General features: G+C 44.3%; 2 protein-coding genes across 4 annotated transcripts in view; one reads left to right on the plus strand and one right to left on the minus strand.

Moving 5' to 3' along the window:
* Positions 1 to 9,227, plus strand: part of dpy19l3 (dpy-19 like C-mannosyltransferase 3) — a 75,594-nt gene extending 66,367 nt beyond the window's left edge. For both annotated transcript variants that reach the window (XM_085288060.1, XM_085287996.1), the window contains one exon: positions 1,751 to 9,227. In XM_085288060.1, the coding sequence (XP_085144186.1) occupies positions 1,751 to 1,954 (204 nt within the window). In that variant the 3' untranslated portion in view covers positions 1,955 to 9,227. The remainder of the gene's footprint in view (positions 1 to 1,750) is intronic.
* Positions 9,228 to 9,317: 90 nt separating this feature from the next.
* Positions 9,318 to 23,511, minus strand: part of LOC146582763 (neural-cadherin-like) — a 342,729-nt gene continuing 328,535 nt past the window's right edge. For both annotated transcript variants that reach the window (XM_085287908.1, XM_085287866.1), the window contains 2 exons: positions 13,688 to 13,842; positions 9,318 to 12,540 (listed from right to left, as the gene is read on the minus strand). In XM_085287908.1, coding sequence (XP_085144034.1) covers positions 11,929 to 12,540; positions 13,688 to 13,842 — 767 coding nt within the window. In that variant the 3' untranslated portion in view covers positions 9,318 to 11,928. The remainder of the gene's footprint in view (positions 12,541 to 13,687; positions 13,843 to 23,511) is intronic.

Here is a 23,511-nt window from a genome sequence, read left to right on the forward strand (position 1 = left end):
CATGAAACGCAGAGTCGGGGTGTGCTCGCAACGCCGTAAATGTCACGCAGCGTACACAACATCTGACATCTAGACAGCTTTATTGAAGGAATGCTGGATTTACGTCTCTTTCTGTCTGTCCTTCGCTTCCTCTCATACTTTCTTTTATTTAGCTCTTACTTTTTTTTTATCACCTCTGGTCTTTCTGTCTGCCTGCTTTTGTTTTTCCTTCTTTGCATCTTTTCATCTTTTTTTTGCTTTCATTTTTAAGGATGCCTTCCTTTTTTTCCTGCTCAGTGATCCAGTGCTTTCCCTGTAACACCCCGAGTGTTAATGACTATAACAAACTATAAAATGTGATGGTTCTCCTGGAAACTTTAAGTTTTGCCTGTTTGTATCTTTACTGTACACACCAGGCAGCCACCACATTAAAATCTCCCCGTGTGCCATCAAGACATTTCAAACTCACCGGGCCAAAGCCACATGACCTGTGGGGCGTCGTTTACAGCTGGAAAACCTTACTTTGGTTTCCAGCGATATTGATGATCTTACTCCAATGAAAATGCAAAGTGAAATCACCAAATAATTACAAATACCCACTGCAGTGTTTGCATGTGATTATGAACCTAAATATTTATACATATTGCTCAGAAGCTAATTTGTACTCTATACACTGTCCCTTAATGCAGCGGTCCCCAACCTTTTTTGTGCCACAGATCAGTTTAATGTCAGACAATATTTTCACAGACCGGCCTTCAAGGCGTCGCTGATAAACACGACAAAAGAAAATGATCCGACCAAGACAAGAACGGTGCTATTTTGTAAATATAATAATTCACTGTGTATTTGTGTAACTTTGTTAGCAGCGTCCTCCTGAAATGCACCAACAGCCTCCTCTCTGGTCGCTATGGTAACGCATAAACGTTCCTTTCAAAATAAGACACGGCTACAAAACAAAGTACATGAAAATATATAGAAAATGAATTCATAACACAAGACCCCGGGAAACAGAGTTAACAATAAAAACCCTGAAAATCGTCAATTTCACACCCGAGCCGGTACCGGTCCATGGCCCGGGGGTTGGGGGCCGCTGCCTTCATACACTGTACAGTTTCACTGTAAGCCTCAAAATAGTTTTCGTAGCTCCACTCTAACATGGCTCAGTGCTTTTCATGTTGTGGCTTATTTAGTGTTTTTAAACGTGACACTTTCAGAATTCAAGTGTGTGAAACCATAAAATATTCATGACTGAATATTTGACAAAAAGTTAATATCCCTTTTCTTTTTTTTCATTAAAAGTTTATCATTCAGAAGCTTTCACAGTCCCACCCACCACCTTTTAAAACTGGAAGTGTTGCATCTCGCCAGCAAACAGTGCCGTTTTGTGGGATCCTTTTTAGAAGCTGATATTTTTTTGTTAATGGCCTTCAGTGCTGCTAATGAGTATCTTATTCCTTCCAAGAAAATCCGTCCTTGAAGCCAGCATCTCCACATGTCCTGCACTGCCTCTTTTTTTCTTTGGGTTCAGCCTTCTTTGGCTGCTGTTTTAGCAATGTTGCGATCAATAATCCCAAAGCAGAATATTTATTAATTTAGACTCACTTTAGCCCTTAATGCACTAAAGCATCCATACAGATTTTATGGCAGATCTAACTGGCAGAGCAAAGTGAAATCAGAGGCTGCTGCCGGTGGACTTTATCTCGATTGTGCTGGCTTCAGCCTGCCGTCATTCTCGTTGCTGTTAATGGTGACGCGTTTGTTCTCTTATCAGATCATGGACGGACCTGGAGAGGATGACCCCGACCTCGTCCCTGCCACCCACCCTCGTTTTTGCGATGCCATCAAGACGGACGCGGCAGCTTACAACGCTCTCTTTACCAGAACATTCCAGAATAAAACCTTCCATGTCTACCGACTCAAGAAGAAACGCAAGAAAAATACGAAGGGCTCATCAGAGCCCAGCGTGACTCAGTAGCAGGACCAGGGCTGCAAGACAACCCCAGCAGAGGCCAGAGGGGAGAGAGGAGGAGAGGATGAAATAAAAGTGCTGAATCCTTGCTGTTCCTCTGTCTCCTCTGTGCACTGCGCCCAGCTGTGATCATGGCCATTATTTCTTCAACAGGTGGCTCTTTGGACGTGCTATTAGAACAGCGGGGCCGGTCTGCACTTCGGGTGGAGTGTGCAAATGTAGGATTCCTGCTTCGGGCTGTTCTACGTCCACTCATTCAGCCGCCGTCCACCCCCAAAAAAGTTTAGATGACTAAGTGAAACTTAAAGATTGAAATACAGAGAAGTCGTATGTATTTGCAGCTGAGTTCTTCTTTGCCAATGAAAGTAGGGGCAGAAATCGAAGATTTGTTGAGCTCTTCATTTGTAGGGATTTAAACTGACTTTAAAAAAAACATAAGATCTAAAAGGTTCAGTTTCCACTGTAGTTCAGTTGTTTTAGGAGTAGACATCAGCCGACATTAAGTGTAAATGTCTAGTTTATAAAGTTTCATAAAAAACCTCAAAAATGATACAACTGAAAAGATTAAAGTCAGTTAGGAGATGATTTCTTTTTCAGAACTGACCGACGTGTTGGTTCTTTCAGATGGGCAGCGAGCAGCTCCGGTCAGTATGTTTCAGCCATGTTAGTGTAAAGGAAGCTGGTCATCGGCCTCATTACATGTTCTCATATTAATAATTGAACTGTGCTTGAATTTGATTCATTAAACATCCTGAACATAAAAACATGCTTAAACAGGTTGCCATAGTCCCAGTGGAAACTCGTGCGACTGTTTAATCTTACTGTTACTAGTATTACTTCTAGCATCACTGCTGTCATCCTAAGCTCTTCTACCCACAAGCCTAACAACTACGTGCCAAACCCCAACTTATCCTCACTCTGAACCTACTTTAAGTCTAAAACCAAGTCGTAGCCCTCAAACAGGTCTTTGATCTTCTCTACAAAATGTCTCAAACTAAACACAAACTTAAATTTAGGCTTTAATTTAATTTTTATTTGTGGTCTGTGAGCCACTGTGATGCAGGTTGGAGAAGCTGTTCTTGAGAAAGCCGCAGTCTGCCTGTTCTGCACAGCTAGCTGTTAGAGACAACCACGCATGCACACACACACACACACACACACACACACACACACACACACACACACACACACACATACATACATTTAGTCAGTGTGTCCTTACAGCTGTCATCTTTATAATTACCTTCCTATGATGTGTCTGGGAGACATTTCTACATGGTAGCTTCAGAATAACCTGGATCACACACTCTTTGAACATACACACTATTTAAATTACTGTCTTATCACCAGAACATCAGTCCCAGGAGAGGCCATGTACCAGATACACAGCGGGTAATGGACTTTGTTAGACCACCTGTTATAAAAACAAAGCACACAAATGTTTTAGAAATCTGTCCAAAAAATGTATTTTTATTTATTAGGCAAATAAACTGTATCCAAATCTGAGCCGAGACACTGGACTTTTCACAGAAGTCTGAATTTCATCAAACATTCAGCCACTAAAATTGATTCTTCTGTAACTTTAATGTGTTATTATTATTTTTTTATTAATCTTTTCTGCCTTTTTGTAAAAGTAAAATTTGAAAATTCATGGATCAAGACAATAACTATATTAAAAGCTTGCGCGTCAGAGCTTGCAGATACTGTCGAATTAACCATTACACAATCATAAAAATGTATTTTGGTAATAACCAATACTCTTTCTTTGGTCTGGCGGTGGTCTAATAAATCTGTTAAGCTGTGTAGCTTCTCTGTTTGCGGGATTTTTGTGGTTTTCTACTCTGATGATCAGTCTGAGAGCTGCTAGCTGATGAGCTCAGTTTAGCTCCCACCCCCTTTCTCTTCATGTTACTGTACCGTGGTATTTTTTTCTCAGGATTGTACATAAAAATAAATGATTGAAATTATTGAAAAGAAGATTTAAGAAAAAGTTTGCTAACTGCCTCGTCAGCTTCCACTAACTTTCAGCATAACATGCCTCTTGCTATAAGAGCAGATCAGTAGAGTTTATGGTGTTACAGAGATAATCATAAGCTGTTGCAGGCTCATTAAATTGACAATTTATTGCTTCTACCATGAATTACTTTAACTGCCAAATTTCTGGTATCCATTATCGGGCCCCTGTACAGCTACTACACAGGTGGACCTGCTGTGGGAAGAGTGCAGGACTGGGCTGTATCCCAATTCAGGGTCTGCAGCCTTAAAGTATGCAGCCTTAACGGTCCTCAAGGGCCGCGTACTCAAAGACCGCTAAGGCCAGAAGTGCGAGGCTTGTGAAATGGGACGGTCTAGCCTCCGTCGCGCTGCCCAGGTTGCCTAGCAATCGTGATACTAACAGCTGGAAACGTGTCATACAGCTTTGTTTGACAGAAATGAAGGAGAACATACTTTGTACATTTGTTTGTTTGTTTCTACACGAGCGCTGTGTGATTTGATAAGTATCTGAGGCTGAGACCACGGGACTGTGAAACATGATTGTTGGGCTTCATTTCTGTACTGAACAGTCATTTAAGATTAGCTAGTAAATAACAATTAGCTAATGTTGCTCATGAGACTAAAGTCATCTCACTTTGGTAATGTAAATATAATTTACATTACCCCCTGAGCCACGGTCGCCCCTGGCTCAGGGGGTTGGGAAGCGTATCTGTAACCGGAAGGTCGCCGGTTCGATCCCCGGGCTCTCTGTCCTGGTCGTTGTGTCCTTGGGCAAGACACTTTACCCTACCGCCCACTGGTGTTGGCCAGAGGGGCCGATGGCGCGATATGGCAGCCTCGCTTCTGTCAGTCTGTCCCAGAGCAGCTGTGGCTACAACCGTAGCTGCCTCCACCAGTGTGTGAATGTGAGAGTGACTGAATAGTGGCATTGTAAAGCACTTTGGGTGCCTTGAAAAGCGCTATATAAATCCAATCCATTATTATTATTATTATTAATATGGCCAATATTAAAGTTATTATTTCAGTCAGTATTAGTTATTACAGCAGTGAATGACTCTGTTTCAAATACTGAGCTTCAGTAAAGATTCAAGCTGCATTTATTTATATTTCCTGTCACCTTAAATCTTCACTCAAAGACAGGTTTCTTTGACACTGTGTATATATAACGGTGTTATATATATGAGGGACAAATATTGTTCTTTCAATATGTTGGCATTACTAAATTTCTCTCAGTGGTTACTTTAAATATCCATAAAATCATCACATTCTCTGTAAGATTAAGGTCGACTATTGAACGGTGCATATTTTAAAGTAAAGGCTTTAAAACCAAGTTAGCACAAACGTCACTAATGTCACATAACTTTGCCGACATGTGGCCAACAGTAACGTTTAAATGTTCTTCGTTATTAAACATTTGCACATAAATAACATAATAATCAGTACTTACTTTTAAAACTCTTTGGCCGCCCCTCCTCCGCCGTTTTTTTTTTTTTTTTTTCCGGCAAAATTATCCACACCCACCGCCGCGATATGCATTCTGGGATATGTTGGGCCACGAAGTCTACACCGCCACATCCTTAAAATTCAGGGAAATGAAGGACGCATTTGAGGGCCGCATTTCGAGCAGCCTTTGAATCGGGACAGCCTTTAAGGCTGCAGACCCTGAATTGGGATACAGCCATCTTTTATATACAGTCTGTGTACCGTTGCCCACAAACAGGAAATGCTGAGAGTTGTTCGTTCAGTGATTGTTTAGTCATACTCTGCTGTAGCCCCACCGAGTAGGTCAGACCACTAGCAGAGCTCAGATGTGGCCCCTCTGTGGTGGGGCACATGTGGCCGCTGTGATAAATGTTACCAGTTACCCCAGAAAAGGAAGGATAATTACGTTAGTTTCGCTTTCTGCCGGCTACTTAAATGTGCTTTTGCTGTAAAACTGAGGTCAGAGTTGGTACCAAGTGGTATTTGTGACGGTGCTGTTGTTGTGATTGCTGTCATGTTTTTTCTCTTTCTGTGATTGTCATCAGCAGCATTCTCAACCTTTTCATTTTTGTCTCTCTGACACACACACACACACACACACACACACACACACACACACACACACACATGAATAATGTAAGTAGCGAGGAAATTGCAGCAGCCTGACAACGGGGCTGATTCTGAGCCACAATCCAAAATAGAGAGAGAAAGAGGGGCCAACACTTGCATATCAAACCGAGGCTTTGTGGTTAGACGAGAAAGCGGGGAGGAGGAGAGGGGATGACAGACGATGCTCATGTTTAAACAGCAGCGCAGGAGAAATGAGAGCGCGTGAAAACATGAATTCTCAGTGATCTTCTTCATTTTCTTCTTTCACACCAAAGGCGAGGAGGTGACTGAAAGGCTGGAGCTGCGTAGGTAATTAGTGGTTGGACAATTAGCACCCTCCCTCCGTCCCTTCCCCTTCATCTCAGCTCAGTTTGCCTGCATTTGTACACTTGTTAATAAGGACCTCTGTCTTTGATAATCCACGCTCTCGCAGATGCGTGAGCACTCCTGCACACGGTTGTTGCAGGGCTTTTGAAAACACGGTGTTCGTTAAAGGCGAGGCCTCGTCGTGATGCATATCAATCGGATGAGCGGAACGAGAATGCTTGTTCCTCCCGCCTCCATATTGGATGCTTAATTTAGGCGATGTCTGATTGCTTTATTTGAGAGCGAAGTGATTCCATTACGTTTGCCTAATAAGAGTCTAGTAATGTAATATTTTTTCAGCATTGTTAATTTCCATACATATTGAGTTTAGTAGCAGGCCGCTGCTGACTATGGTTTTCTTAATGAAGAGGCGATGAAGGCGGTCATTAACCTGTACAGTCTGCTGTGGTTTAAAGTGGATGTTCGTGAAATACATGTAAGATGCTCACTAGACGGCTTTGTGCAACTAATGAACTTGTTTGGATCCAGGTTTAGTTTGAACAGTCTGCTTTTGGGACAAACGATCTGAAACCTGGCCTCGGCCCTGAACCGTGATGAGACCGTGAATGTTTGCTGAACAGGTCATGTTAGAGCAGCAGGCGGACAACTTTATTCTTGAAGGTCTTTCCACGTGATTTTAGAAGTCAAAGAACTTTAATCCCAATCTTAAAAAATCAAACGAGATGTTGGGATTGCTCCCAGATGCAGGATTGGTTTTCATCTATTGGTCTGAAGCTAGATGAGATAAAATTATCATCTGTCGTAGATGAAACCCAAGCAGCACTCGCCTGAATCATCATCGTGCAGATATTTTGGAGCCTGAATGCGATTAGCATCCTTTGGCATTGGTGCTGTGATGCCACGGTGACCCAAGTCACCCAAGGGTTGCTTGTTTGGGATGTTGTGCTATTTTAACCGTTTTATTTCTACATCCATCTCAGTAGTTTTTGGTGTTGAAGCTTCTTAAACAGCCACAAAATGTACAAAATAAATGAAATCTGAACTTTTTCAATCAAAGATGAAATTCAGTGCTGTCAAAAATCTGATCTCCTGGAGCTGCACGTTAAGCCACCTGCTTGTGCAAACTTTGCCCATCTTTGAGCTCACAGTCCAGTTTCTGAGTCCAGCTATTACTTTGACTGTTGCACCAGCTCACCAATGCCAAAGTAAACCTTGTGCACATTAGTTACCTCTTTTTAACTGGTGTAGTCCCAGCAGAGCCAGCTCTACCTTGAACAGAAGTGAAGATCATTTAGCATCATGGGTTCTCACTTTGGGAACTATTGTTGTTTTTGTGGAACCTGTTCTAGATTGAACGCCAGCATCACTTCTGTGAAAGAGAGGTGTGTGCGGCAGCAGCCTCTGGCAGAATTTAACTGACTGAGATGTTAATCTCCTGGCTATGTAATGATGTTGGTTGGGGATTGATCAGAAATGTCTCTGCCTTGCTGGAACCTGAATTAGAACAGTGTGGGAAATAACACTTGACGTGCTTGACCAGGTTAGGCTCTCATACCAAAACCTCAGCCCAGCTGGGAAGCATGGTAGAGGGAGCATCATGGTTTGGGATCGCTTTACCACCTCGGTAGCTGGACATCGAGCAGAGTGTCAGGCAGTTATGAGAGGATGGTTTGATCCCTTTGCCCGCACTCAGGCTTTGATTACTGCTGATTCAGCAAGGACACAGGGCCGCTCTGCTGTTCATGAAGACTCTGGCTGACATTTTCAACCCTTTATCTCCAGTTTGCCTAAGGACACATGCAAACTTTGTCTAAGGCAAGAACCTCCCCTTCATGCAGTATGACATTAAACGTGTCTTGGGTGGAGCAAACAACCCAAAAAGTACAGGAAACAGAAGTTCACATGAAACGAGGAGGAATGAAGTCTGCGCTTTGACACCGAATTAGTTTACTTTTAACGGCTGACATAAAAAGCAGATCTATCGTTTGACCTCTCTTCACCTTTTTTAAGACAAGATCCTGAAAGATGTTAAGATGAGACTGGACCTTAAAATTCATTAGTTGTAAAGAACATTTAAATAAGTGAAATAACATAAGTTTGGGAATTTTTAAGAAACGTCTTTTGGCTTTGTAACATCACGCGATGTTACAAAGTGTTTTCTATCAGTTTGAGCCCTCGTGAACTCAGGTGATGTCATTTTCAGTTTTTGAGGGTTCAATTTTGGGACTGAGCCGAGTAGATCAACTAAAAGGCTGAAGGAGAGTAGATTTCAGCTTTTGAAAGTCTGAGTCCTGACCTTAATTCAAGTGACGTGCTGCAAGTATGACCTGCACGCAGCATCCAGGACGTACCGATACCCTGGTAGGAGGACTTACTGTGTCTGATGGAGGCTGTTGCTGCTGAAGTCCCTAAAGTCAAGAGTTAACTTGTTTTCCAGCCTTTAGAGTTAGAATTACATTGAATAATCACTATTTGGATGAAGAACTTTTCTTCAGTAATAATTGGAGACATCCTGGTTATCCTAAAGAGTCCTCACATCATCTTCATTTAAAACAACATTGAACTCGTTCATTGTGGAAACAGTTTCTTTGTGTTTATTTGAAAAAAGAAAATACTGTAATATGTATCTGGGTGCCTTTTGGTCATTTTTCCTTTTTGCTTGGTGTTCCTTTAAAAAAAAAAATCCACTAAAGTGATTCTGTGCTGTCATTTTCTACTGTAAAGCCACAAAAATCATCCAAACTTGTAAATGTTTACTCTGCCGTTAAAAGTCTTTCTCATGCCAGACACAATGCTGGTGGAGGGATACGTGAAGTTTCACATATTATTAGGCAGTGTGTCAATAAAACAATTCCCCCCCCAACAATGCTGTTTCCCTGTCAGTCAAAGCCAGGAATATTTATTTTTCACATTTCAGTTCATCGGTTTCTCTTTACAGACGCAGTCACGATTCAGCACTGGTGCAAATGAATTTATTGAGGGGAGGAAAAAAAAGATCAAAGCAAATACAAAACACTTATAACCGTCAAAAGCTGATCACCATCATGTTGATAAAAATATGTTCGTTTGATTTCTTTTTTCTCTCTGAAGCGGCACATTTTAAATCTATGCTGCTCTTCTTGGCAAAAAAAAAAGCAATAATTTGAATGTATCTATCTCTGTACTTACAAATGAGGTAAAAACATTGTTCACAACATGTCTGCACCCAGAACACAACACTGAAGAAGCCGTCGTATGCTACAAATGAATGGTGGGAAGTGAATCTCCGCTCCTTACAGCTGTAGTGAAGCATGAAGTGTTTTCATCCTTGTGTGTGTGGGGCTCAGGCTCGGACGCTCTCCAGAGAGCAACATACAAGCATCACTCTGGAGGAACTCCCCACTGCCTGAAAGATAAGCATGTCTTTTACTTTTAGGCATCATTGACTGGAAATGCTCTTATTTATAAAAGCTGCATTGTTGCCTCCGCTGCTCGGAAAGCGTTTGTCTGAAAAAGAAGCTGCAATCTGGGGATCGACTCCTCTGTCAACTCATTTCTTTTTTGGAAACTCCTCACATTCCTTTGGTTTTTCCACCATGACAGCGGGCCATCAGCTCCTATTAGGATTAGTGGCCTGACATGTTTTCACACTCTACTACCCTTTGACTGCTCTCTGCCGACAGGCTCAGCTCTGCCAGCGTGAAGACAAATAGAAGGAAAAAAAGGTATGAAGGGAGCGCTGCTGATGCTGCTGCTTCCAGCAGAATCCAGCGGCTGAAACGCCAGAAGAAGCCACGCTGGAACTTTGGGGAGAATCGTAGGTTGTGGGGTCATGTGGGTGGGGGCACACGACTTTTTAAGTTCATCCCATTTGCAGTGCAGCAAACTGTTATGCAGGAAACTGTTGCTTGCAGCATCTCTTCCCTCAGCAGCTCCCCCACAGGGCCGCTGTGCTCCGTGGTGCACTGGTGAGACATCTCTCCACAGGGCTGGTCTCCCTCCGCTTCACTCCCTTCCCTCATTTGCTCTCTGATTCAGCCCCCTACCCTGCAATCCTCTCTCTTGTTTTAAAAATGTGAAAGGAAGTGTGCCCTTTTTAGACTCTCGTTCGCTGCGTTATTATTATTATTTGCCTTTTTGTTCTTTTAAGACAAAGTGTTTAGTTTTTTGCAGAGCTGAGAGAGAGAGAGAGAGAAGCTGGAGGGATAATTCACAGTTTCGACATTAAAAAAACAAACAAAAGCACAATGACATGTTCCTGCAGCTCTCTTACCCACAATCCTCCTAATGTTTCAGCCAAGAAATATGTGCTAATTTAGCAAGACACAATAGATGGATGCGTGAACTGCATATGGCACAGCTATCACAGCTCACAAGCATATATATATTTGTGTATATATATATATATATATAATCCTTATAAATATCTCTTACCCTCTTCCCTCCATTTATGTTTATTGAGTAGTCACCTTGAAAGGCAGCTCTGTGTACTTTGTATTCTGCCGAGCATCTGTTAAAATAGTCTCTCGCAGCCGCCACATTTGGTATGCCAGAGGAACAGCGTGCACGGAACAGAGCAACAGAGCGAGCATTTCCTCCCTCCCGCAGTCCACACGTCCACTCGTCCACTCGCATTTCTTTGTTACAAAGATGTTTGAATTTTTGTGCACCCTCCCCCGGGTGAGGAGGAACGAGCAGCGGCGGAGCGCAAATGAGAATAGGAAATCAAATGAAGACGCGGGCACGGTACTAAGTAGAAAGCTTGATGTCTTACAACCCATGGAGCGTTGAAACTTGAAACACCCAACCAATACAGAATTACTCAACCTAGCAAAAGACACATTACCAGAAAAAAAAATCTCACCCTGGAAACCAGTGATGGTCGAAGCACTTCTTTTTGTTTTTTTCTCATACAAACATTGACAGAAGCTGTTTACAGCCAGGCAGCGAGAACACGATGTGTCCACTACAGTGAAACTGCATTGGATGGGCTACTCAGTATGATCCACCTCATCTTCACTGACTTATCGTGTAACAGTGTGAAATACATGACATTTATTTACAGAGCAGCAAGGTGCTAAAAATACATTTAGTGGCATTGAGTTGCTCAGGTATATATATATGTATGTATTAAAAAAATCCTGGCCAAAACATTTTCATATTTTCTGCCTTCAGCTGGCAGCTCATCCACACACGAGGAAATTTGGGGTTTTAGTGTCTGTGACTGGAACAGATTTTTCCGACAGTGAAGCTAAGCTCCATCATGATGAGTAGCCCGAGTGCAGGCTGACGTTCTGAAGCATTTAACCTGACTTGTAGGTTTGATAACGTCTGCTCCTGCAAAATTGCCGTCCAAGGTAGAGTGAGTGCAGAGCGGCAGGCTCTTTTCATTGGGACACTTTCATCTGTCTCTTAGGCCCCCGCTTTGATTGACGGGTCTCATCATCCAGTAAATACAACACAGTTCGTGTCAGCTGTCAGCAAAGTGCCAGTCTCTCGCTTTTCCAGCCTGAGTCGCCGCCAAGCGTCTGCTAATTGATTGTTTTGGGCGGCCCCGTTATCAGGGTCCAATCAGTTTGTGTTGGAGCTCAGAGGTCGCTGGCCTCGGCTCGCTCGTACAGCGCCCGAAGCTTCTCAAAGCGAGGCCCCCACTCCCCGAGCGTCTCCTCCCTCCTCGCCTCCACTCCCCCTTCTCCGCTGCTGCCTCCATCCAGCCCTGCTGAACTGAAGGAGCTGAGGGAGCCGGCAGGCGAGCCCCCACCCTCGGTGGAGAAGACCTGCAGGGAGTCAAAAGGTCCCGTGTCTGGATGCTGGTCAGCATCGCGGATGATCTCGCACAGGTAGCGGGCCAGATCCTGGCTGGAGAAGGACAGGGAACGACGGGCTAGCTGCGAGGGACGGGCCTGGCCCTGGGCCGGCAGCCTGGTGGGGGGGACGTCCCTGCGGAGACTGGTCGTTGTGGTGGCCGTGGAGGAAGTGGAAGCTGCAGAGGGAGGCAAGGTTGTGGAGCTGGTTGTCCGGCTCAGGGGGTCCAGCGGCTGGGAAGAGGGTGGGACGGGGGGCGCCTGGTGGAGGAGGTGATGGTGATGATGATGGTGGGGAGGAGGAGGGTGGTGCAAGGCTCTAGAGCGGCAGTACTGCACTGACTGGGCCGGGCTCGGCTGGAGGGACTTCTGCAGCTCTGCCATGTCGTAGGCATTCTGGTCTCACACACACACACACATTTACACAAAAGCAGATGAAAAGTCTGAGTTAGCACAGGAGCTGTAAAAACAGAGAGGGACTGATTGTCTGGGGGAGAAAGACGAGGCAGAAAAAAATGAAATGTGACAGTGAGAAAGCAGAAAAATGAAAAGAGAGCAGAAAAACAATCGGCTCGCCCCACAACGTTTACTGTGAATGTTCCACCTATTTAAGTTTCCAATCTGTCTCCATTTACTGTTGCAGAAAACTTGTAATTCGAAATATCTCTGTATGCATGTGAGAGACCAAGAAGAAGAAGAGCAAGATGAGGGACATTTCTCTCCCTCTCTCCACTGCAGACAGCTGCCATTACTTTGTCATGTAGCGCAGCAGCAGCCACTTTGGTACTAATGTGATTCCACCAGAACTGTAACCAGGGTGGCAGAGATGCAAAAAGATGTAGGAGGAGGAGGCGGCGGAAGAAATGATGCACAAGGAGGAGGCGTGGGTCGCTTTGTGAAACTGATTATGTGATGAGTGCTGTTTTTATTCCTCTAGAGCGATTTCAAACAAGACTCCAGAGAATTAACCACAGTGGCTGCTGTGTATAGGGGATCAGTACTGTGTGTGTGTGTTTGACTGCAGGTAACGGACAGAATCTTGAAGGTTTTGGGGTACTGATAAGGCCAGACAAGGATCTCTATATGAAAGTGTTTTTTCCTCCTCTTTGTGTGTGTTTCAGCAATGATTTCAGCAGCCACATGTGTTTGTTGCGATCAAAGCTGTGATATTATGCAAGCTCTTAAGTACCGTTGAGTGCTTGTGGGTTACATTGGCTGGTGGAGAGGAGATAAGGATTTTGCGTGGGCCTAATTAAAACGCTAGCACACACACTGCAGGATTTTATTCCAAATTGAATTGACAGAATCCATTATAGAGCTGCTGCCATACATCCACTGCTAAGAATTTCCAAAATAAAAGTCTTTGAAATCAAAATTAAAACATCTCAACTTCAAGCAAGCACGTGGCGATGTAGCAGTTACATACTGAACATCACTTTTAACAGTTGTGTATGTGTGCACAAAGGTTTCTTTCTGATTTGCTTTGATAACTTTCCCAGCAAAGGGTACAGTCTGCATGCATGTGAGCGTGCGAGGGGTGTACCTGGTCCTCCTCCCCACCGCCCTCCTCATCGTAGTTGAGGACGTTCTCCCGGATGTCCTCCCAGCCGTCGTGATGCGCCGAGACGTGGTAAACGCCCTCTTTCAGCCCTTTGTAGGACCTCCAGCGAGTGTAGAGGAAAATGCCCAGTAGCAGCACTGCAGTTGAGACAAAACGGTGTTGAAGGCATTAGCATTACAAATTAAATGATTAAAATCCTTCAATCAAGATATGCCCTCAGAGACAGGCGCTCTTGATGGAGATGGCCTTGAGCATCATTTGAGAAACGTGCGAGCCGAGACGTGATACGTGTTAGGAATCAAGTGACGCTTCAGAGTTTGATCTAACAAGTGTTCTGCTGCTGGTGTTTAACAAAATATATTTCAAGGACTGGCAAAAATCTCTGTGACAGTCAAAATCTTTCTCAAGATTGGCAAAAATGCCATGAGTGAGTTCGTGCATCCTTGGGAAACCTCGGGGGTGCAGAACAAAGTGAGATTAATGGGTTAGTGAGGTACTTCTTCTCACCTGGCTAGATCACTATAGTTACCTGCTTCAGAGCAGGCTGGATGTTTATCATGATAAAAGCCTGATCTGCTGCTGAAAACAGTGATGAATTTGGCTGTTTGGTTGTTGAACTTTGGCCTTTCCGAGTTCGGGCATTGCATTCTCCTTCTGAAAAATTAGGCATATTTCATGAAAATATTTTCACACGAAAAATGTCTTTAAACAGAAACAAAGGAGGTCACATGACCAACTGAGCTAGAAGGCAGGTCAGCCTCTAGGCTGAGAAACAAACACCTCATAGGTCTTCAGGTGGCGCCTTCATTACAGGCAACAAAACACTACTCTCCGTGTCAACAGGGACGAGACGTTCCAGGTAGAGCTGCAAAGATTAGAGAGCGGCTAAGCGTGATGGACAGACAAATCAAAGTCTGGGTCAAAAAGAACATTTATGAGACGTAGAACAAATAAAAGATGCTGGACACCATCTGCCAAAGAAGTTGATTTGCTCAGAGTGAAAGGGATCTTAACCAAGCGAGGCTGTTTGTTTATCTCTTCATCCATTGGATGGATAACAACGTGGCCTTACTGATTTCCTCATAAAGCTGTTGTAGTAACAGCTGGACTGTACAGTGAGTAAGAAAATACCGTCAGACTAAACCAACACAGGAGGAGCTTTGAGAAGCAGATTACCTTAACAAGGTCCAAGGTAAGCACGGCTGCGATTGCTGAAACTTTGCGATTCTTTGATGAAAAGGTTGAAGGACACAATTTTAATTTCCTCACCAATGTCTTGACCGTATTTTCTATTCGCTGAATGAAATAAAAGTGCAATAGCTGACCTTTTCCCCCCAATGAATGCCGTACTTTATTTCATGGGCACGTTAATTTCATTTTATTTTTTTCTTTAACCACATTTTACAAACTCCCTGATTCTGCACCTCTGAGAAACTGGATCATTACAATCATATCAGTTACAGCGCTGACTCGAAGCGTCGCCTCTATCATGTTAAATAGTTATTAAGTATGAAATTAAACATCATATCAGTGGCTGACACATCTGGCCACAATCAGATTTTCAATTAAAGACTAATAAACATGTGAACCTAATTAAAATGCTAATTTAAAATTATTCACAACCTCATTCCTTTACATCTGCTAGCATCACTGTAGTTAGAGGTAATTATAGCCATGTGACTGACAGGCTTTGTAGACACTGAACATGCTTCGGATTATAGGCGGCTCACTTAGTGCTGACAGTGTTTGACTGTAAACGGCATTAAGAGGGTACTGATACCGGCCTCGATAATGGGAGGGAGGAAAATTAGCCGCCTGATGTCTTATTGGAATTAATTACACTCCCATCATTGACACATTTAACCTTGAAGGGAACCTACTATGCTTTTCTGTCATGATGGGTGCTCGTGAGCTCAGCCTACATAAAAATAATCCACAGACTGTATATAAAAGACAGACGTAATCACACTCACTGGTTTTAGCTTTCTGGTCTCTGGTCATTAGTGTTTTGGAACCAGAATTGATCACATTTAAGGTGTTAACACTGTAACATTTAATGCTGTTACACTGGACATTTTAACATGGCATCCATCCATCCATCCATCTTCATCCGCTTTATCCGGGGCCGGGTCGCGGGGGCAGCAGCCTAAGCAAAGAGGCCCAGACCTCCCTCTCCCCAGCCACCTCCTCCAGCTTATCCGGGGGAACACCAAGGCGTTCCCAGGCCAGCCGAGAGATATAATCTCTCCAGCGTGTCCTGGGTCTGCCCCGGGGCCTCCTCCCGGTGGGACATGCCTGGAACACCTCACCCAGGAGGCGCCCAGGGGGCATCCTTGTCAGATGCCCGAACCACCTCAGCTGGCTCCTTTCGATGTGGAGCAGCAGCTGCTCTACTCTGAGCCCCTCCCGGATGGCCGAACTTCTCACCCTATCTCTAAGGGAGAGGCCAGCCACCCTTCGGAGGAAGCTCATTTCTGCCGCTTGTATCCGCGATCTCGTTCTTTCGGTCACTACCCACAGCTCGTGGCCATAGGTGAGGGTAGGGACGTAGATCGACCGGTAAATTGAGAGCTTCGCTTTTACACTCAGCTCCCTCTTCACCACGACGGACCGGTGCAGCGTCCGCATTACTGCAGCTGCAGCCCCAATCCGTCTGTCGATCTCCGGCTCCCTTCTCCCATCACTCGCGAACAAGACCCCGAGATACTTGAACTCCTCCACTTGGGGCAGGAACTCATCCCCGACCCGGAGTGGGCACTCCACCCTTTTCCGGCTGAGAACCATGGCCTCAGATTTGGAGGTGCTGATCCTCATTCCCGCTGCTTCACACTCGGCTGCGAACCGTTCCAGTGCGAGCTGGAGGCCATCACCCGATGAAGCCAACAGAACCACATCATCTGCAAAAATCAGAGATGAGATTCTGAGGCCACCAAAGCGAAAGCCCTCCGCCACTTGGCTGCGCCTAGAAATCCTGTCCATAAAAATTATGAACAGAACCGGAGACAAAGGGCAGCCCTGGTGGAGCCCATCACCCACCGGGAACGAGTCCGACTTATTGCCGGCAATGCGAACCAAGCTCTTGCAACGGTTGTATAGGGATCGAATGGCCCGTAGGAATGGGCCAGACACCCCATACTCCCGCAACACCTCCCACAGGACACCCCGAGGGACACGGTCGAATGCCTTCTCCAAGTCCACAAAACACATGTAGACTGGTTGGGCAAACTCCCATGCACCCTCAAGTATCCTCGAGAGGATAAAGAGCTGGTCCAGTGTTCCACGACCAGGACGATTAACATTTAACATGGCAGCTTATGGGAATTCACTTGCTTGAACAGCCCCTAGTGGCCAATAGAAGAACTGCAGGTGCTGTCAGTTGTTCGTGCCTGTGCTTGAGGTACTGCCTGTAAACCACTGATTGTCAAACTGTGGAGTGGGCCCCAGAGCCACCGCAGTCAGGGTCAGGCTTCCAGTTATCCAATTCAACCTGTCCCAGCTGGTATTGGGGGACCAGTCAGGGTACATCCTGGAATGGGCGCCTGTCTATCACAGGGCCAACACAGTCACATACAGCCTATTTCTAATCACAAATTAACTTAAACAGCATTTTTTGGACTGTGTGAGGAGGCCAGAGAGAACCTGCACCGACACAGGAAGAACATCACAACCCCGCCCAGAAAGGTGGATTCCGACCCAGCACCTTGTTGTGAGGTGACGGTCCTGCTATCGTGCTGTAAAATTTGCACTTCTAAATAAATTCAACGTATGCCGCGTTTCACTGTAGACCCTTTTTTCATTGTTGATAATGGATGAAAACTGTGGGCTGTGACCTTTCTCTGGCTTCTGACGAGGAGCATGCCAGAACAAGTTTGAAACTAATGCTGTAAGCCAGAAACACAAGCTTCAAGCTGTCCTAAATATCCCGGGCATGCCTGCCAGATACCATAGCTATGAGAACATCAACCCCACCCACCTGCTGTTTGACCCTTTTGTTTATGAGGGGCAGCCAATTAGCTAGTGGGCTTAAAGGGAGGGGCGCTGAAAGGGCTCGTTTCACGCAGAGAGCGAACTGAGCAGCTTCACCTGGGCCCGGTCAAAGATAAATAAATAAATAAAGAACTGGGTGTCACACACACACACACACACACACACACACACACACACACACACACACACACACACACACGGATTTTCTGCTCAAACAGTCTCTGCGTCTTTCTCACTGTAGTGTTGCTGTGACCTTTTCAAATGTCTAACAAATCCCCCGTATGTTGTCTCATACCTATCACCTCTCGCCTTTGATAATACTACTCTAAGCCTCTCCATAATATTAACCTGCTTTACACCCACACAAACGCTTTAATTTTTTCCCTTTAATTCAGCTGCACTTCCCGCCACTCTCAAATCAAACAACCGAATCAAAACACATGTTTCCTGCAAAAGAGGCAACTTGTAGAATCTGGAGTGCAGCGTTTAAATAATATTTAATAATTTACAAGCAGACGTCATTAACTGAGTGAATTACTCACAGAGACATATGCTATCTTCAAATCTGCTTCTCTTTTTTCAAAAGCAGCAGAAAGCTGTGTTTAATCACATTTGAGAACAGCAGCAATCACATACAACAACTGGCAGCATTATAAATACCCAAGCTGCTCAAATCCGATTAATCCGAGGTAAGACACGAGCGTGAAAAATCTGGAATCTTAAACAACTCAAACCCTTCTGAACGTGCACGGTCTCTTCTTCTGCATCAACCCCTGCGTTTTAACTCTGAATGTCTTTCTCTTACATCATAACTAAAACCCAGCAGCCACTGCATCATGTAAGCACACCAACAGAAAGCACTCAAACGCTCTGTGAATTGATAACACCCCATTAAACAGCCCACCCTCTGACAACTCTGTAAGAGTAAATTCACTCAGCCAGAAACCAGCTGCACAGTACGAGAGGAAAAATCAATATTCATTTACTGTCATCTTGTCCCCCCTCACCACAACTCCAGCGCCTGGCAGATATATAAGACGAAATTGTTTCAAGAGATTTGCTGTTTCATTTTAAGATGGGCGTTATGGCTTTTAATGGCGAGTGAACAAGAACAAGGGGGAAAGGGGCTAAAAGAAAAAAGACTTTTGTTTCAGGAGAGCCCACGTGTGTCTGACTGCTGCAGTGGCTGCTTTCATGTTCGAGAGACAGTGAACTGGCAAAAACAAGGTCACAGGTTCAGTCCCCCTGCCCTGACTGCAATGAGCCTCATTTACTGTGAGGTGCCCTGAGCTTCCCCAAGACAGAAACAATAAATGAGTCGAAACAATGTGGAGAAGCAGCTGGTCCAGCAGCCCGGAGGTGCCCAGAGCCAATGAGATTACACGGCTGGAGGATTTAAGGCCATTGAGAGGAAAATGCACAATAGCAAGAGCCAGGACAAAATAATAGATAGTGTTTTTAAAGATTTACAATATAAGGGTGCCCTGTGGACTCTGACCACCTGTGGCACAGCAGCACGGTGGAGCTATGTTTCAATTCAATGCAATTTAATTCAATTCTGTTCTATTTATACAGCGTCAAATCAGAGCAACGGTCACTCCGAAGCCTTTATTTTGTAAGATAAAGACTCCACCATAATACATTGAAAAGAGCAAGCACTGGTGACGGTGGGAAGGAAAAACTCCGTTTTTAACAGGAAGAAACCTCTTACAGAACCAGGCTGAACATCTCCCCTTCAAGGTAGACTCCTGCTGCATATCTGCAATGTGTTTGGTGCTGCAGCTTTTTCAGATAGTTCCCTGGAAGTCCTGTTTTGAACACCTGTGCTTTGAGCCCAAAAGCTGAAATGTAACTTTGGGGTAACGGCAAAGTTGCAGGCAGCCAATTCTGAAAGCTGACCTTGTAGTGAGAGATGCTTTTGTTCTTGTGGACCTAAAACATTTACTTTTAATGCACTGAGGGGCCACACAGGGGTGGGCTGTGGAACCCTGATGGCAGGAAGTTTTTGGAAAGAGGAAAAAACATATTTTTGCACAGATGGACATCAGAATTGCAACGTAAAAAGAAAAAAGATGTCCTTTTATAGAATACCATCATGGAAGTAGACCTTTGAAGCCAAACACAAACATTTCCAGGTACAGACGTTTAAACAGGCACTCGTGGCTCAAGAGTTGGGAGTTCACCTTGTAATCGGAAGGTTGCCGGTTCGAGCCCTGGCTTGGACAGTCTCGGTCGTTGTTTCCTTGGGCGAGACACTTCACCCGTTGCCTACTGGTGGTGGTCAGAGGGCCCGGTGGCGCCAGTGTCCGGCAGCCTCGCCTCTGTCAGTGCACCCCAGGGTGGCTGTGGCTACAATGTAGCTGCCATCACCAGTGTGAATGGGTGGATGACAGGTTGTGTAAAGCGCTTTGGGGTCCTTAGGGACTAGTAAAGCGCTATACAAATACAGACCATTTACTCTCTCTGCTGTGCATTTTCCACTTTCCAAGGTTTCACTTCACCGTTTATCAAAAGCAGAGTCAGTATTGCAGTTAATAAAGATAAATACACCAACTGCAAGGCTGGCATTTTATATATATTTTTATATAACCAACATTAGTTTGGTAGTAGAAGCAGAATGTAAACAAAGCAGAGCTCATAGATACTTTGACGACAACATCAATCAATATTAATGGGAGCATTTTATAAACGATTGGGGCATATGATGGTATTATATCTGTGAAATGACATTTACTTTATACTATGACTAAACACAGCCCTTTATATCTTGAGATACCCTGGGTGTTACAATGTAACGACAGAGGATGCATTTGTGAAGCCCAGAACTACCTAATGCTTCATTATGTAGCCAGGAAATGTTCTGGAAACATTCCTCAAAGATTTTGCTCCACATTAACATGACAGCATCACAAATGTGGCCCAGACCTGTTGGCTGTACTTCCATGATGTGAATCTCCTGCTCCACCACATCCCAAAGGTTCTCCATTCAATTGAGATTTGGCGACTGCAGAGGTCATTTGATAAATGTTGCCTTCCTATTAGCTTAAAGCATTATCCTCTGACATCAACGAGACATTTCCACTCAGAGAACTGCTGCCCACTGGTTATTTTCTTTCTGATATACTCAGAATCTAGCACCAACAACCACACCAAGTTGCCTAAGTCATCTTTTTCCCCTCATTCTGATACTCAGTTTAACCTTGTTGCCTAGATGCTAAAATGCATTGTGTTGCTACCATGAAATGGGTGGATTATATATATATAAATATAGATACAAAATTAAATAGCTGGTGAATGAATGTTGACAGATTGAGCCTGAAAGACAAATTCATGTTGCACAAACCTGTGAAATACAAAAAGAAAACAACCTTGAGCACAGTCCTAAACTTTGTGCTGGGACCAGCTCCCATCGCCTGTGATGATCGTCTGTCAGATGATTTCTCTGCACACGTTAGAGGACCATGCTGAAATTGGCAGTGCATTGGACTGCAAGTGATCCAAGTGTAGTAAGAGAGCTAAACGGGGTCCAGCGTTACAGAAGGAGATGACCTTGAAAAAGAAATTTGCTTGTTATGGTTACTCACAGTGTACTGCCTCTTTTTCCAACCCCCACATTTTCAGAGGCTTTAAGGCTTTTAAACAGTGAGCGGTTAATGAACGACTAGAAATCCAGTTTCACTATGAGTTACACGTACATTTGTGCAGGCTAACCAACGCTTCATTAAGCATTTCTTTTTCCCACAGCACAAAAGAAAAGATGTGACAAAGCACACAAAGAAATGTGATCCTAAGCTGACGTGAGATTGCTGTGCTCCACCGCATGAATCAATATCCTTCGCATTATGGCACAGGCCTATACGAAGAGAAATACAACCTCTATAGACTGAAGCAAATAATCTGGAAATATAAGAGGTGTGTTACTGCTTAGTTTATGACGGTGGAGTTTATGCCTTTATGTGTTTATGTTTCTCCTGCTCCCCTCTGCTGAGAAGCAAGTGTGTGTGTGTGTGTGTGTGTGTGTGTGTGTGTGTGTGTGTGTGTGTGTGTGTGTGTGTGTGTGTGTGTGTGTGAAGAGGTGGCTGGAGTGAGCTCCACGGGGAGGTGAGCAAGGAAGCTGGAGGTCAGGGTGTACAAGAAGAATCTGCTCTGTTCAAAGTCTTCTCCAGAGGGCAAACAAAGAAATGGAGAATTTGATCGGTATTTCTGACAGTGTGTGTGTGTGTGTGTGTGTGTGTGTGTGTGTGTGTGTGTGTGTGTGTGTGCTGGAGAAAGTAAAGAGCGAGCCTGAAAAGAAAGATTATGTGTTTATTTGTTTACACTGCCTCCAAGGTCCTGTGCTGTCTTTGACCATCACTCCTTTCTCACTCTCTCTGCTTAACTCTTACTCCTGCCTTCAACTCGCCCTCCCTCCGTCCAAACTCCTCTAACGGTTCTCTTCACTCAGCCGCTCCACCCCTTCTTTAAAGTTTGTGTCTATTGATTCCATTGGACTTTAACAACAAGCGCTACGTTAGGTCAAACCCTTCAGCTATTTCTGGCTCTTCAACAGACGCCCTGGGCTATTCGCGCACGCTCCTTAAAACCTCGCCTAAACCACTTCACTTCCAGCCCGTCGCTCGCTTAACCAAGCTGTTAAGGTTCAAAATATTGGGGATGGAAACAAGAGAAAAACCACAATAACAACACTGGTCCGGCCGGGTTGAGTCAAACGATGATTTAATGATCACACACGTGGGAGATGGACACTGATGCAGACAGCCTCAAAATCTCAAAATGGTGGAGCATTGCTCAAACTTTTATAGCCTCTGGTGCCTCCACCTTATCATACAAAGCCTAAACATTCACATGCTCTCTCTCACACAGCGCCTAAGCTACGACCTTGGCTCCCTGTTTATCTGCTCCTGCTGAAATGGGGCAGAAAACTCCAGCACACTCTGTTCTCTTCTACTCAGACAAATTAGATTTCTTATAACTCAGCAGTATAATGCATCATAAAACAATATCATTCATTCACAACAAGTCAGCAGTTTAATGTAATGCAAATCAGTTTAACTAATGCAATAGTTATCAGCTTCTTCTAATTCAGGAGAATAATGCAAACTAAAACCACATAATAATTCACAATCTTTAATTAGGGGTATAACATGGCATAAAATAATATTATAATCTAACAATTCCCCCTGATGAGGTCATTAGAATAATGACCTCACAAACACCCTGTAGCCCAGTGTGGCCGGGTTCATCTCTTCTCACTCCTGAGGTCCTTTGTCCCCCTGACGGGCAAACCATATGTAAGATGACCTCTGTGTTTGCGCAAGTCAGATGCAAGAAAAACGATGAGTGTTACAAGCGCTGCTAACAAGTAAATGTCGGGCATAGAGACCCTTAAAACTCGACTTTCTTTATAAGACTGCGTGCAGCGAGGTGGCATGCCGCTACTCTCTGTGATGAGCAGGGATATCCATCGTACCTTCAGCAGTTCAAATGGCACTGAATGAGCGAGTGCGTAATGGGATTTCCAGTCAGACAATCAATATCCGAGCTGCCCTGCAATGAGATCAGTGTCTATGAGAACGTCAACACAGGTCAATAATATAGTATGGATTTTACCTCATCAAACTATAATTCTGCTTACTGGAGCCATCTGTCTCTGTGGGCTTGATCTATCACTACTCTTCTTCTCGCTGCTTTTTTTGTTGTGCTATATTTTAAACAGGATTTTAAGGTCAGTACCAATATGCAGCAGACAACGTCTCTACACATTCACAGGTGCAATGAGTTCTTTTTGTTTTTTCCTCTGGTTCCTGGAGTTAAATGAC

Source organism: Mchenga conophoros, linkage group LG1 (assembly GCF_057382185.1).
Source record: "Mchenga conophoros isolate Kocher_MC1m ecotype Shallow Benthic linkage group LG1, M_conophoros_male_GT1.1, whole genome shotgun sequence".
Taxonomy (NCBI): Eukaryota; Metazoa; Chordata; class Actinopteri; order Cichliformes; family Cichlidae; genus Mchenga; species Mchenga conophoros.